At 36.7% G+C, this 15,223-nt stretch overlaps 1 protein-coding gene across 8 annotated transcripts in view; it reads left to right on the forward strand.

The window, feature by feature from the left end:
- LOC127811298 (ubiquitin carboxyl-terminal hydrolase 25-like) overlaps positions 1-15,223 on the forward strand; it is an 81,224-nt gene that overhangs the window by 25,784 nt on the left and 40,217 nt on the right. For all 8 annotated transcript variants that reach the window (XR_008025636.1, XR_008025634.1, XR_008025633.1 and 5 more), the window contains exons 5-7: positions 7,861-7,947; positions 8,063-8,826; positions 11,506-11,637. Coding sequence is in view for 3 of the 8 variants with exons in the window: in XM_052351031.1 (XP_052206991.1) it covers positions 7,861-7,947; positions 8,063-8,826; positions 11,506-11,637 (983 nt within the window). In the remaining 5 variants the exon portion in view is untranslated. The remainder of the gene's footprint in view (positions 1-7,860; positions 7,948-8,062; positions 8,827-11,505; positions 11,638-15,223) is intronic.

The raw sequence follows: 15,223 nt of genomic DNA on the forward strand, positions 1-15,223 counted from the left end.
AATGTGCTGCTAAACCTCTTGAACCAGGCTCTAGGGGATTGTTTCAGCCTATACAAAGATTTTATTAACCTGCAAACCTTCCATTTTTCTTCAAACCCAAGAGGGATTCTCATAAATCTCTTCTTCTAGATCCCCATTAAGAAATGCATTCTTTATATCAAGTTGATGTAATTCCCGATCTAGGTTAGTTGCAAGTGACAATAACACACGTATAGAATTGAGTTTCGCAACGGATGCAAATGTCTCTTCATAATCTATACTTTGTGTTTGAGTGAAGCCTTGGGCCACTAACCTAGCCTTAAATCTCTCAATACTCCTATTAGCTTTGTGTTTTACAGTAAATACCCATTTGCTTCCTACCACTTTCTTGTTCGGAGGTAGATTTCCCACTTCTCATATACCATTCTTTGTTAGTGCATCCATTTCTTCCTGTACAGCTCTTCTCCATTCTGGAATTTGTAGGGTCTCATTGATGTTTTTAGGTATTTGCACGTCATCAACCTTTATTGTGAATGCCCTGAAACCTGGGGATAATCGAGAGTATACCAAATGGTTAAAAATTGGGTGTTAGTGCATGACCTTACCCCTTTCCTCCAAGCAATTGGCATATCCAAATCATATAATTCTGGTTCTTCATTGTTTATTCTGCTGTTTTCCTCAACTGGTACTGCTGCTTCAGTTCTTTCTTCCTCTTCATGTGTTGGACCTTCTTCCGAGGTTGATGATTGGTCTTGCCTTGGTTCAAGATCCCTTCTTCTTGAATATACTTTGATTGGCAGCTGTGATTTTTCTGGAATATGCTACTGTATATGCTGCTGTTCTCCCCCTGAATTAGTTAAATCATTCGGAATAGGACTAAAAGAAATAACTGTTTAGGCAAAATACTAACATACCAACCATCCCTACCTTGATCTGCACTAGGAATCTCCCCTTGCAAACTATTGGTAGGGTAGAAATATTGATTCTCGAGAAAAGAGACATCACAAGATACAAGAAATTTCTTAGTGTTAGAACAATAACACTTGTAGCCTTGTTGTGTGGGAGAATAACCAAAAACACACACTTCAAAGACTTGGGATGTAACTTAGAATGATAACTGTGAACAAATGCTGTCCATCTGAAGATTTTAGGGGACAAGGAATTTAATTTGCGGGTTAGAAGAGGATAGAAGGTAATGAGAGGGTTTAAGGGAGTTTTGAAGTTAAGGACCCTAGTAAGAAGCCTATTGATGAGATAGGCTGCAGTGAGAATAGCTTCTCCCCAAAAGGAAGTAGGGACAGAGCTGGAAAACATTAGGGTTTTGGCGGTTTCAAGCAAATGCCTATTTTTTCTTTCGGCCACTCCATTTTGGGGGTATGTGCTTTGGTGAACAATACCATTGTCACTCAAATATGTCTCAAATTTGGTGGAGAAGTATTCTCTTCCATTATCCGATTGAAGGATATGGATGGAAGTTTGAAAAATGTTAAAGGACCATTTGATGAAATTTCTTGAATATTTTGTACACTTCAGATTTTTCTTTCATCAAAAAAACCCAACACACCTTGGTATGATCATTTATAAAGGTGACAAACCAGCGAGTGTGAGTTAGATTGGGTACTTTAGTTAGCCCCCACACATCACTATGGATTAGATAAAAAGGTTTGGTTGGTTGATAGGAATGAATGGGATGAGAAGATTTTGTTTGTTTAACGAGAATACATTGTTCACAATTGAAGGAATCACTCATTTTATTGCCAAACAATCAAGGGTACAAAATCTTCAAATATCTAAAGCTAGGATGGCCTAATATCTTGTGCCATAAATAGATGTTAGAATTTGAAATAGCATAAGAAACAAAAGAATTATGTAGCCTAGAGGCACCAGCTAGTCCTTTCACATAATAAAGACCACCTTTCTCCTTAGCATTGCTCATCATCCTCCCCAAAATTAGGTCCTGAAATACACATTGAGTGGAAGAGAAAGTCGCTTTGCAATTCATGTCTCTTGTAACTTTGCCGATAAATAAAAGATTGCATCTTAAAGAGGGCACATATAAGACAGATTTCAACCACAAGTCACCTAAATACACCAAACCTTCTCCTTCAACATAGGATATTGTATCATCTACCATAGTCACCTTTATATCCCTCTTAGAGCGTTTGTAGTCAGTCATGCTACATAGGGATCCGGTCATATGGTCGGAGGCCCCAGTGTCAACAATCCACTCTTCCTATTTAGCAATTTAGAGAGATAACAATTATGAACCATACCTTGTTTCACCTGGGAGGTTGATGGGTTGGGTATTTCCATAGAACTCGAGAGTTTTGGAACCCTGGTCTGGTTCAAAACTTGCTATAAGACCTCTAACTGATCAGGTGTTAAGGTAAAATTAGTATTTTTACCTTCTTCAACATCAATCGCATGGGCTTTTTCTGGCTTATTCTGATTCCGATTCCTCCCTTTCCAATTAGAGGCTTCCTATGCATTTTCTAACAATTTTCTTTAGTGTGGTAGGGTTTTTGACAGTGGTCACACCATGGTCTGTCCCTCGATTGATGTCCGCGAGTTGCAGCTGCCTTTTGTTTAGAGGCTGTAAGAGTTGATCCACTTTGATTGTTAACCTCCAGTGCTGCATTTAACATCACCTTTTTGCGGTTTTCTTCCTTTCTAACTTTAGCAAAGGCCTCTTTGATGGAAGGGAAAGGTTTTGTTCCTAGCAGCCTCCCTCTGACTTCATCTAAGTTAGAGTTCAACCCATATAGGAAATCAAATACCCTTTCTTTCTCTATCATTTTTGAATACTTCACCCCATACTTTGTACACTCCCAGTTTACATCATAAAATAGGTCCATCTCTTGCCATAGTTCAGATAATATATTGTAGTAATCAGTCACCGAATGGTTACCTTGGCAGGTGATTCTTAGGGTTGATCGTACTTCAAAACATTTTGTTGTGTTCTCCATGTCTGAATAGAGACTTTGGACGGCATCCCATAACTTAGAAATTATCAAAGATAATGTCTTGATTCCATTCAGAATGAATGTGTACACTATCCTCTTTTAAGGAGAGGATTATCAGCACAGAAGGAAATAAATAATAGACAGCATCCTCCTAATTTACATTATTGTCTTTTTATATTTACATAATATTTACATAAAACACTGATCCTAGAGATCAGCCTTAATTGAGCATAATTCCAGCACTCCCCCTCAAGCTAGTTTGTAGATATCTTCCATAGCCAGCTTGCTAATAAGTTTGTCAAATTGCTTCTTGTGAAGACCCTTAGTTAGAACATTAGCAATTTGTTCGGTTGTTGGAAGGTATGGCATGCATATTATTCCCGCATCGATCTTCTCTTTGATGAAATGTTTTTCCACCTCTATATGTTTTGTACGGTCATGCAACATTGGATTATGACCTATAGAGATGGCAGCTTTGTTGTCACAATAGACTTTTATAGGTACTGAATGAGAAAACTTCAACTCTTCAAGTATTCATTTGATCCACATTCCCTCACAAATTTCATGGGCAACAGCTCTAAACTCTACTTCTGCATTACTTCTAGCCACTACATTTTATTTTTTGGTTTGCTAGGTGACTAGGTTACCCCCAACAAAAGAACAATAGCTCGAAGTAGATCTCCTATCATCAACACTTCCTGCCCAATCTGCATCAGTGTAGATCTCAACTTGCAGGCAACCATGTTTCTTGAACAGTAACCCTTTGCCAGGTGTCCCTTTTAGATATCTTAGGATTCTGTAGACCACCTCGAAATGCTCTGGCCCTGGTGAGTGCATAAACTGACTTGCCATACTAACTGCAAAAGCAATATCAGGCCGTGTATGAGACAAGTAGATTAACCTGCCCACAAGTCTTTGATATTATTCTCTGTCCTTCACTGCATCAGCTTTAGCAGCATGTAGTTTCACATTAGGCTCAATGGGAGTCTTCGACATCTACAACCGAGTAAACCTGTTTCTCCAAGAAGATCAAGAACATATTTTCTTTGATTGACAAAAATACCTTCTTTGGATCTTGCAAACTCCATTTCAAGAAAGTATTTTAGAATTCCCAAGTCTTTAATTTGGAACTCTTTCGCAAGTTTCTGCTTAAGGGCTGCTAAGTCTGTCTCATCATCATCAGTTAAAATAATGTCATTAACATAAACGATCAAAATTGCAACTTTACCATCTTTTGAGTGTTTATAAAATATAGTGTGATATGCTTGACTCTGAAGGAAGTCATAACTGGTAATTGCCTTTCCAAAGTGTTTAAACCATGCTCTTGGTGACTGTTTGAGACCGTACAAGGATTTTTTCAGTCTACATACTTTGTCACTCCCAAGTTTCTTTTCGAATTCTGGAGGTAAACTCATGTGCAAGAGACAATAGGACTCTGATAGAGTTTATTTTAGCAACAGGAGCAAATGTCTCCTGATAGTCAATTCCATAAGTCTGGGTGAAACTCTTAGCCACAAGTCTAGCTTTATACCTATCAACACTCCCATCAGCCTTACACTTTATTGTAAACACCCATTTACACCCTACTATTTTCTTGCCTTTGGGCAAATAAACTATCTCCCAAGTGCTACTTCGCCTTAGAGCATTCATCTCCTCTATGACTGCTAATTTCCAATTCGGATCATCCAAAACTTCTTGTGTATTCCTTGAAACAAACAAGTGTGAAATCCTAGATGTGAAAGCTTTATGATTTTTTGATAGTCTATGGTAAGAGAAATATTTAGCAATAGGATGTTTAGTGCAACTTCTGACACCTTTCCTAATGGCTATAGGAACATCAAGATTATGAATAGTAGGTAAATAATTGATAATAGTTGAAGAATCAACTGGGGAACTATTGGGCATAGTTGAAGGAAGTAAACTAAAGTTGAAATGGGATTTCTTGAACTTACAGTGCCATTGCTCGGGTTTTCAAACTGGTTTTGTGCAGAGTTGATATTCAAGTCTTTGTTCCTTTGATGAAATTTCTGCCTAGTATAAACTTGAAGCTCAGAATTCAGATTATGATGATCAGTCTGTAGTACTTCTCCCCCTGCACAAGAAACCCTTTCACTGGGCACCAAAGAACTAGAACCAGAATCTCCTAAGTGACCATTATTAGAACCATGTGGTTCTTGAGTAGGACAAATTGCGTTAGGAAGTGGGACAAAAACATCCCAAAAATTATCTTCAACTCCATGTTTCACCCCCTGAAGGGAATTTTGGGTAAAATAGGGTTGTTTTTCAAAAAACGAAACATCCATACTGATAAAGAATTTTTTTGTATGAGGATCATAACACTTAAACAAATGGTGGCGATTTGAATAGAATGGGTATTGGAATGGGTCGCTGGAATTCTTGTCTGGTTGGCAGCGGTAAGATTTGGGATGGATTCAGATGTAACTTATGACATAACTGAACGAGTTGGAAGTTGAAGAACAGGAAGAGAAACACAGTTAACAAAACCTGGGAGGTGGCTGTTGGTGTAAGGACAGCAACAACTCTAGGATGCAGCGGTGACTTTGGGTTGTGGTGGCTGGTGGTCGGATGGCATCTTGAACGGCCGCGTTGGGTGTGGCGGTCGACGACAGTCAATGGCATTTGAACTAGCTGTGTTGACGAGCTCTAAAGAGGCCGCGACCGATGGCTCTAAAGCGGTCGCGTTGATGGGTATCGAACCTGAGATTGGCGTCGGCTAGGGTGGCCGATGGCAGCGACGGTTAGGAGGGTCGATGGCGGCGGCTAGGGATGGCCGTAGGCTGATGGGTATCGGATCTGATGGATGAAGAGGCAGGTTAGGGTTTCACAGGAAATGGAAGGCTATGATTAAAAGGCTAGCTAGGGTTTTTCACAGTGTATGGCTGTGATTTAATCCTGCTCTGATACCAACTTAGAAATTATTAAAGACAATGTCTTGATTCCATTCAGAATGAATGTGTACACTATCCTCTTTTAAGGAGAGGATTATTAGCAAAGAAGGAAAGAAATAATAGACAGCATCCTACCATCCTAATTTACATTATTGTCTTTCTATATTTACATAATATTTACATAAAACACTGATCCTAGAGATCAGCCTTAATTGAGCATAATTCCAGCACCATACTTCTTTCGCTGTTTTGTAGAATAGATAGGTTCTCCCTATCTTTGGCTCCATGGAATTGATGAGCCAAGTCATTACTATAGAGTTTTCAGCATCCCATGTTTCATAATTGGCAGCTTCCGAATCTGGCTGTGAAATTCTTCCTGTCAGGTATCCCATTTTTCCTTTGCCTTTCATCACCAACATGATTGACTGAGACCATTCCCAAAAATTGGTTCCATTGAGTTTATGTTGTATGATTTGGAGAGTATGGTGATCTAACGAAATGGGGGAAGAGGCTGGGAGTATGGATCGAGAGGTTGTAGGGGAAATAGTTGAAGTTTCACTGATCGGAGAAGAACTAGCCATCTTGAGGAGCTTTGGTGTGAAACGAAGAATGCGCTGGTTATCGAGAACCTAATCTCTGATACCATGAACAATTTTAGAGTACTTGAATCTATAATTAATGAAAAATGTAAACACTAATAAATCCCCTACACATTCTATGTTACAGGACTCCTTTAAATACAGCTATACTACTTATCTTCTAGCTAAAGTTTAGGGAATTTAAAATACAAAACAACAGATTTTGGGGAGAATTTTTCTCCTAAATCTTAGGCTTTGGCTAAGATTGTTATCTTCTTTCATTTAGCCTTATCTTCGGGTTCAATCTTCTTTTAGCTTTATCTCTATCATCTCGAGAACTTCTTCTTCAACAAATGATCTTCTCATTTTATTTTTTACAACAACTAAGCTAATTCTTCCTAAAATTTTTACCTTCTCACTTTTTCGCAACCAAATTGTAGTCCATTGCATTGACAATATTTACTCAACACTTTCTTTGACTAGAGGAACTTTGGCTTTGGTAATCCTGTCTTCCTACTTCTTTAAGTCTACTATTTCATCTTTTACTCCATCATAATCCCTATTCTATTTCTCGTATTGTCCTTCTTTGTATACCAAAAATTATATCTTGCCTTAGCTAACATTTTAGCCTTCTCACCTGCCTATCTCATCTCTTGGAGGAAAATATATTGATTATTATCATCACAACCACCAATTCATCAGTTTCTTTGTTATGGTTCTAATATTTCATGATCTAATTTTGTGCTTCTGGTCCTGGATTAACTTCTTGTATCTGTCTCTGAATATGTGAGAGCACTTACAAATTTAACACTACAGTTGGTGCCAATACAACAGCCTTGGCATATTTTAGAATGCATTGCTAAGTGGGTTTAGCCCCCAACAAAATGATATTATGTATAGAATCTATCATAACTTGAGAATTTTATTTTATTTTTTGTTGAGTGTCAGTTACTAGAGCACAACAATTTTAATCTTGCGTTGAGATTGGCTAAGATAAGGAGTAAATTGTTTGACACTAGAATTGTTAAATGGGATTCTCATTTTGTTGAATGAAATAATTTGTTTACTTCTGTCGTCATGAGCCAATTTATGGATAATGTTCGCATGAAATTGTATTTGTTATGATCTATTTCAGGGTAGCCTATAACAGTGGACGTGCCATCCTACCGGAGCTGTTTCTTGGTTGCTCATCCACTGATGCTGCATTTGTCGATTTGTTTATGTCCATCCAATACTACATTTGCTTTTGCATATCATATGAGCCATGCTTAGTCATATGGCATCAAATTTATTGTCTGGTTCTGTTCCATATCCATGCTGGCTTAATACCTTGTCCTCTTATATATGATCCATCATGTTCTTTGTTATCATGTTCAATGTGTTTCATCTTTTTCCAATTGTCTTTTGTTTATTGATGTGGTTGGACTGCAGGATACACATCCAGAGTATAGCCTTTTTGGTAGCATTGTGCATTCAGGCTTTTCACCTGATTCTGGACACTATTATGCATACATCAAGGTTTTCTTTTAACTTTTTTCTTTCCATTTGCTACGTTTAACCTCAGGTATTCTTGACATAAGATTTGAAGAGCCGCTAATTGTGTTTTGCTGATACCAATTACTTATATCTGCAGGATGCAATGGGCCGTTGGTATTGCTGCAATGATTCTTTTGTCAAACTCACAAATCTGCAGGAGGTTTTGTCTGAGAAGGTTTATATCCTTTTCTTTTCTCGAACCAGACAAAGGCCAGGGACTGCTGCTAATCTTGTATCAGTTTCCAACGGAGTCAATTGTCAAGAGTGCAATGGCACTGATACATCTAAACAGCAGAGTGTAGCTTATACAGATCAGCATGCTAATCATTCTTCTGAAAAAGAGAACTTGATCAGATCTAAGGACAATAAGGTGTCATCAAGTGTGCAGATCAACTTAAGTAGCTCCAGAAACTCTGCTACGAAAAAGCCTTTTGCAAGTGTTAATGGAAAAATTGTTGTTCAGAAAAGACAGTACAATGGGGATGGGCACACGAAAGCCTCCATATCCATAGAGAAGGATGAGAAGAATATGTCATCATTAGCTGGATATGGGGTTGTCAAAAGTAAAGCAGTGGAGACTGTAGAAAGTGGAAAAAGCCAAACATTTTCTTTCACTAATGATAATGGTAAAACCAAGAGGGCACCTGCCAATTCTGTAGAAGCAGTTTTGCCTGAGGACACACATTGGGAAAACAAGGTGTCAAAAGAAAGAGTGGTGAATGAGCATGAATTGAAGAGCAATGATGTTAGCAATATCTCTGATATCTCAGGGTCAAAAAGAAAACTGCAGGATGAGAAGTCCTACATTTTGTTGGCCAAAGATGCTGATTCTCAGGCAAAGCTTGAAAACTTCAAAGAACTGTACGCTAGTTATGCTTTACCTCTAATGCTTCTAAAATTTTCTTTTTTGCAATAGGACATCTAGTTGAGGATTGGATATAAATGTTTTTTGACCATATGTTTGAATGTAAATCTAGGTGGTATATGATTATAATTGCTAATCAATTGTACATGTGTCTCCGTTTTTCTTTTTTCTATGATAACTAATGAAAATGTGAAACGTTTGACATGCAAGACGTTAATGAAGCAGATGTGAAAAAATAGTATTAGGCACTTGTGTCCAATAACTTGTTTAGTTGAAGTGGTTATTTTACATTGTTTATTCTTTGTTCGAATAGGTGTTTTTTGGAAGATCTTGAAAGGGTTGGGTAGTTAACTTTATTTGGAGGCTTTATGATTCGTAATGTTTAATATCTATTTATCATGGCTGAAGCTTATTTTATTAATCCAAGCTTGGTTACGGAGCACCATTTGTGCCTTTTTCACCTAGGGATTACTACAATTTTATTCTCTTAATTTTTAAAGTGCGTAAACAACAACTATTCTTCTTGGGTAGACAACACTACTCAAGATGTGAGAACCCTAATATGCTTATGGTGAGCACCTTGAGCCCATGCAACATGGAGGCATGGGGCAACGTGGTTATGTGGGAATGCGTGGAGGTTACTTATACCCAGCATAAGGCATAAGGGCAGCATGCCAAGACAAGGTGCAAGATTTAGGAAACAAAAGCTAGTCTCTGAGTGCCAAAATGTGATGACAAGCCATCAACATGCATTCCAGCAACTTCACAAGGGGGCATGGCCACTTGTTGCTTGCAGCTGTGGGTCCACACATTGCATGCCTCATGAAACACAGGTGTGGTAAGTAGAGGTGGTTGTTAGGAAGCTCGTGTAGGCAATTGGACAAGTGTTCAAGTTAGATGGTGGCAACTTTCACCTGGACATGCAAATAAGCAAGAATGCTTAGCTGGTAAGCGAGTGGTGTGACTGTGAGCCTGCTCTAGACCCATGCGTAGGTGGGGCTGGCACTAGCAGGGATATGCACAGGCACACAGCTGCCACATGCAGTAGCTATGCAAATGCGATCTTTGTCACTCCATATGTTTGGAGAATCAACAACAGGTGAGTGGGGTGTTAATTGAAGATAACTACCTGCAGTTATATTTGTTATGATGGCTCTGGGTGTGATTTTGGTATTTAGTGTTAAGCCTCGAGTCATATAGAAAATAATAAAATTGAAAATGAGGTTATTTTTTATAAGGTTTAGAGTGACTCCTATTAAAGATAAGATTTGTGAGACATGATTAAGATAGTTTGTCATGTGAGAAGGAGACCAATGGAGGCTCCTATTGGAGGAGTAGATGTTGTCTCCCTTTATCTTGGTTATCACTATGTTATATTATTTCATTTTATCAATAATCTTCCTTTTTCTTTTGGAAAACGAATTACATTTATATTGTTGACATTGGACAAGAGTTGAATGACTATCTTATTAGCTCATTAATAGATGTACATGATAGCCATTGGGCATGTATGCGGGAATTGAACTGAAAAATAGAAGCGCTTATCTTTATACTGGAGACTTATCTCCTGCTTCCAGGAGGTGTAATGCATTCTAGTGTGGGTGTATGTATAGTTGGGTCTGAAACCAATTAGGAACAATGATTGGAGAAGTGATGTTGTTAACTTGTGTTAACTAAATAGCTACCTGTTTCTGCTGATTGTTATGTTGTGCACCTCCATATTGTGCATTTGTAAATTTTTCCCCACATCTAGTTGGAATTGAAAAGGGGCTTTGTTTGATACGTTGGTACAAGCTCTGGTTACAAGCATGACCATACTGGGTTGACCCTAGGAAAGAGCAGGCAATTTTGCCCAAACATTGCAAAAGTTAGATCCATCAAGTTTTAATCATCATGTCACCTCAAGTTAATGGGATAGACACTGATAATGTGTTTCTTTGTCTGTCGAGTTAAAAGTTAAAATGAAACATATCGAGTTCGTCCTGAATTTGTGGATAGGACCCACTTACTAACCCAATCTAATATAGTGGAGAAATAGGGTTTCTGTAGGACAATCCAACTTTGAGGAGGATTAGGGGATCAATACAATTATTTATATTGTTATTTTCTCTTGTGAAGGTGCAGAGGGTAGAGTGTGAACATAGTCTGGGCTTTGAGGGCTTGCGGATATTTAGGTTTTGGGTTGTGAGATTTTCTTCAATGTTCCATTGTATGCTCAGTTTGGACATAATAAAATTTGTTGTTCCCTTGCCAGCTAAATATGTAGCTGAATCATGTTAAGTTTGTGTTTACAGATTGATTTGATCTTTTTTTGTGGATTTGTGATAACTGGTATCGGAATTATACAGAATATTGTTTTTTACTTTGTACCTTAACAAGTGGTATAAAGCTATATGGAATTTCTGTATTGATCCTAACGGAAGTGATTGAAGATTTATTTTTCTAGTAATTATTTCAGCCTTTTTTATTCTCCAAAGAATTTATTAGAACACTTCGTTTTCTTTGACACTTTGTGCAAGCTTATGTGGTTATAATTTTTCCCCTGATGTTACTTGTCACTCCTTCTCTTGTTTTTTCTCCTTCCCCTAAGTTTTAAAGAGGTTGCTTATATTTGTCATTTAACATAATTACTTACATCATGGGTTTTGATAGATATCTCTTTTGATATTTCTCAGTCTAAGGAAAGAAGCTTCCTCATTTCTGCAATCATGTGGTTGGACAAGGGAAGTTTTTCATTTTATGTGTTCTAGAAAGAAGATCTGCTGTCGAGAAGCAGGCGATATGACATCAAATGGTGATGAGTTAAAGTAAGCTTTCTTAAACTTTTAACATTTTTAGTTGAGAGAAATATGAGTAGCTTATTGAAACAAGGTAGTAAAGATGGAGGTACATGATGTTGAATTTATATCTTTTAGATTTTCAAAGGTAAGCATGACCATTGAAAGAGTTTCTGCATATGTATTTGCTCAAGGATGAGAATTTAGAGCTCAAATATTCTTTTTATTGTTCAATTCTTTTCTTCTAAGTTTGTAGCTTGCTATTTTCACTCTGGAACAAATGTTTGCCTCCTGTAATTTTAGAACATCATACCTATGATTAAAATTTGTTTGAACCCGTAAAACTACTGTACCTCATGAGGAAGTATAGACTGTGACTGCTTGCAAATTTGATGTGTGTCGACATTTATTTCTTATTGAAAAAAAAACAAAAAGCATACTTTTGACGTTTCTTTAGGGACAGTACTTGGACCTTGAGAAAAAATGATTGAGATGGTCGTGCTCACAGAAATATGCCAATGCATTGATGTGAACAAATGACATGGGGTAGATAATGTGTGCTGAAAGGCCATGCAGAAGGTCTAGAAAAACTGAGGATGAGGTGGTGAGAAGGAACATAATAGCCTCAGCCTACACCAGGTAGAGCCAATTGAAGAAAGTAGATTTATTTAGCTGATCCAAGTGATTGCAACTTAAATTAAAGCTTGTTGAGTTCAATCTAATTATCTCCATGCTGTCTAGCAGAAACCTAGGCAAGCCAAGTTTGGCACTTAGTTGAGCAGGGTTTGTCAGGCTAGACCAATATTGTTTGAGCTTAGCTTAACTGGGTTTCAGAGAAAAGCTTGAGCTCAGTCTTGGCTTAGCAGGCTTTAGTTATTGGGCATTCATGGTTCACAGTCAATGAAAATAATATAATATATGCCTATATATAGAGAAAGGAGAAAAATATATTGATGAACCTCTTCTCTTTGTTCTCTTCTTATGTTAAGCGAAATATTGATGATCATATTAAAACAAAAAAATACGTTCTTTACCCTGTTTAAAGTTCTAATAACCTCTTGACTATTTATGGATTTCTCATGATTTAATAGCTTTTTGGTATTTTGAGGCATAGGTCTTAGTGCTTGTTTAGCATTGCTGAGAAATTTCTGTTGTTGTGAAAGCCATTTATGTGAAAAAAGCTTTTATAAGAATCACTTTCAAGAAAAAACAGTTTAACTTTTGACTTGATTATTTACAGAAAAAGAAAAAAAAACTTTTGGCTTGATCATTTGAGAAACACTTTCAGTGTTGTTATGTATGTTTACCCAGTGATTTAAAAAAATCCTTTTACCCAGAAAATGTATTGACAAAAGTCTTTATGTAGTTAATACTATTTGAATGTAAAAGCACTTTTATATTAAATGAGCTAAACTACGAAATCACATTAACAAGAAAGTTTTATAAAAACCAATACATATTTTTTTATTTATCATCAATAACTAAAAACTGTTTAAAAAAATTTCAAACAGAAATATAAATGGATGTTCTTTTGAGAGAAATGCATCAAGCTACTGAGGATTATGATAAAATCATAAACAATCGACAAACCCAGATTGAGATTTTAAGGATACTGTACATCTATGAAAAATTATCAAACGATTGGAGGCTCTCTTTCTTTTGTAGAGAACATATTATAACAAACTACGATAAGAATTGATTAGAGGAGCATGATATGTAATTTTTTATTTGAGTGTTTTGTGAGGATATGAATTCTGTCTTGACTTGTTTGTAAAGATATGGAACAAGAATTAGATATGATTGAAAAGTGTAATGTTTGTAATTTTAAAAGTTCACTGGGGTAATTTTGACAATAAATAATTTTATTTTGGAAAAATTCCAGTCAGACCCACCCTCTATGCTTTGGGTTTTTTATAGTAGACCCCTTTTGGTTTGCTTTTATCAGTTAAGGTCCCTGTGGTTTACTTTGTATTTCAAAGACCTCTCTCCATTAATTCAATAGTTCTAATGGTTATCTTTGATGTTAGATTTTGATTTATGAAAAACTAAAGTAACATCATGGGGCCCAAAAAACCGAAAGTAAAGTCGTAGGGACCTAATGGGAGCTCTTGACTCAATGAAGGGGGGATTTTGAAAAAAAAAAAACAGGGATCTTAAACATTAAAGGGTAAATTGGGTAAATTTCATGCTGTACCATTAAGGTTTAGTAATAAGGCACCAACCACCCTCATGTTTTTGAAAATGTCGTTCACCTTCACTGACTTTATATACTGTGAAACACTAAATCCCTTGTTAAGTAATTTTTTTCCAAATTCCCAAAATACCTACGTCATCTCTCTCTTGTTATTACACAAAAAGAAAAAAAATGTGATGGTTGATGGCATAGCTGGTTGGCCATTGCCATGGCGATGAGTTCTTCCAGAGAGGAAAAACCCTTATATGTGTGTGTGTGTGTATATATAACGAGAGAGAGAGAGAGAGAGAAATTGTTGTTGATGTCACGACTTTCCTTGCCCTTGTACACTGATTGCACTAATACCCCATTGTGCAATGGGGTTATTGGAACCCCATTGCGAACAGGGTTCCACGATGTCAGTTTGGCAATGGCTTCCACAGTTGATGAATGGGGAGGAGAGAGGAGATGAGAGAGGAGAGAAAAGGGGGGAAAGATGTCATGACTTTCCTTGCCCTTGTACACTGATTGCACTAATACCCCATTGTGCAATGGGGTTATTGGAACCCCATTGCAAACAGGGTTCCACGATTTCAGTTTGGCAATGGCTTCCATAGTCGACAAATGGGGAGGAGAGAGGAGAGAAAGGGGGGAAAAGAGAGGAAAGAGAGTAGACAGAACAATCGATGTGTGAGGAAGAGAAGAGAGAAAGAGAGAGGAGGGAGGAGAGAGAAAGGGTTGGGGTTGGTTTTAAAAAGATGGGTAATATGGTCAATTCAGACAGTGGTGGACCTAGAAAATTTATTCAGCGGGGACAAAAATGCACTCATAAAATTTTAATAAAAAAAAAAAGGAAAAAGTACAAAAACAAAACATATATACATACATAATATCTATAAGTTTTTCTCAAAAATAAAGGATAAATTTTACTTTGTTCCCAAGAAAAAAATTACTTTGGTAAAAATAAATCTTGGAGATTGAAACATGGAAGATACGAATAAAATGAGGGAAAAAACATGTAAAAATAGAAAATTGTAACAAAAACTAACTTGAAAATATCATCTCTTAATCAATCAAATATTTCTTCTTAAACTTACAAGGTAAAGAAGGTTTAAACCCTAAAAACTTAAAATGCTCAACTTATTCACATAAAGAATTGTGTAAATTAAAATAATAAAATTATTTAATGTAGAATAATGTTTGATAAATAAGCATGTAATTAAGACAACATTTGAACTGTGATAGTTTATATTTATTATAAATAATTACCTGAAAATCTAATCCAAATTGAACCATCATATCAGATTATGTAAATAATAAATTATATTTACTGTAAGTATTATTATTGGAAAGGCCCAATATAATCCATTAAAAAAATGAAAAAGACTTAAAATGCTAATAGCAGGATTGAAACCCATGTCTTAGATAAGGGAGATTAAAATG

The sequence above is a fragment of the Diospyros lotus genome, chromosome 10 (assembly GCF_014633365.1).
Source record: "Diospyros lotus cultivar Yz01 chromosome 10, ASM1463336v1, whole genome shotgun sequence".
Taxonomy (NCBI): domain Eukaryota; kingdom Viridiplantae; phylum Streptophyta; class Magnoliopsida; order Ericales; family Ebenaceae; genus Diospyros; species Diospyros lotus.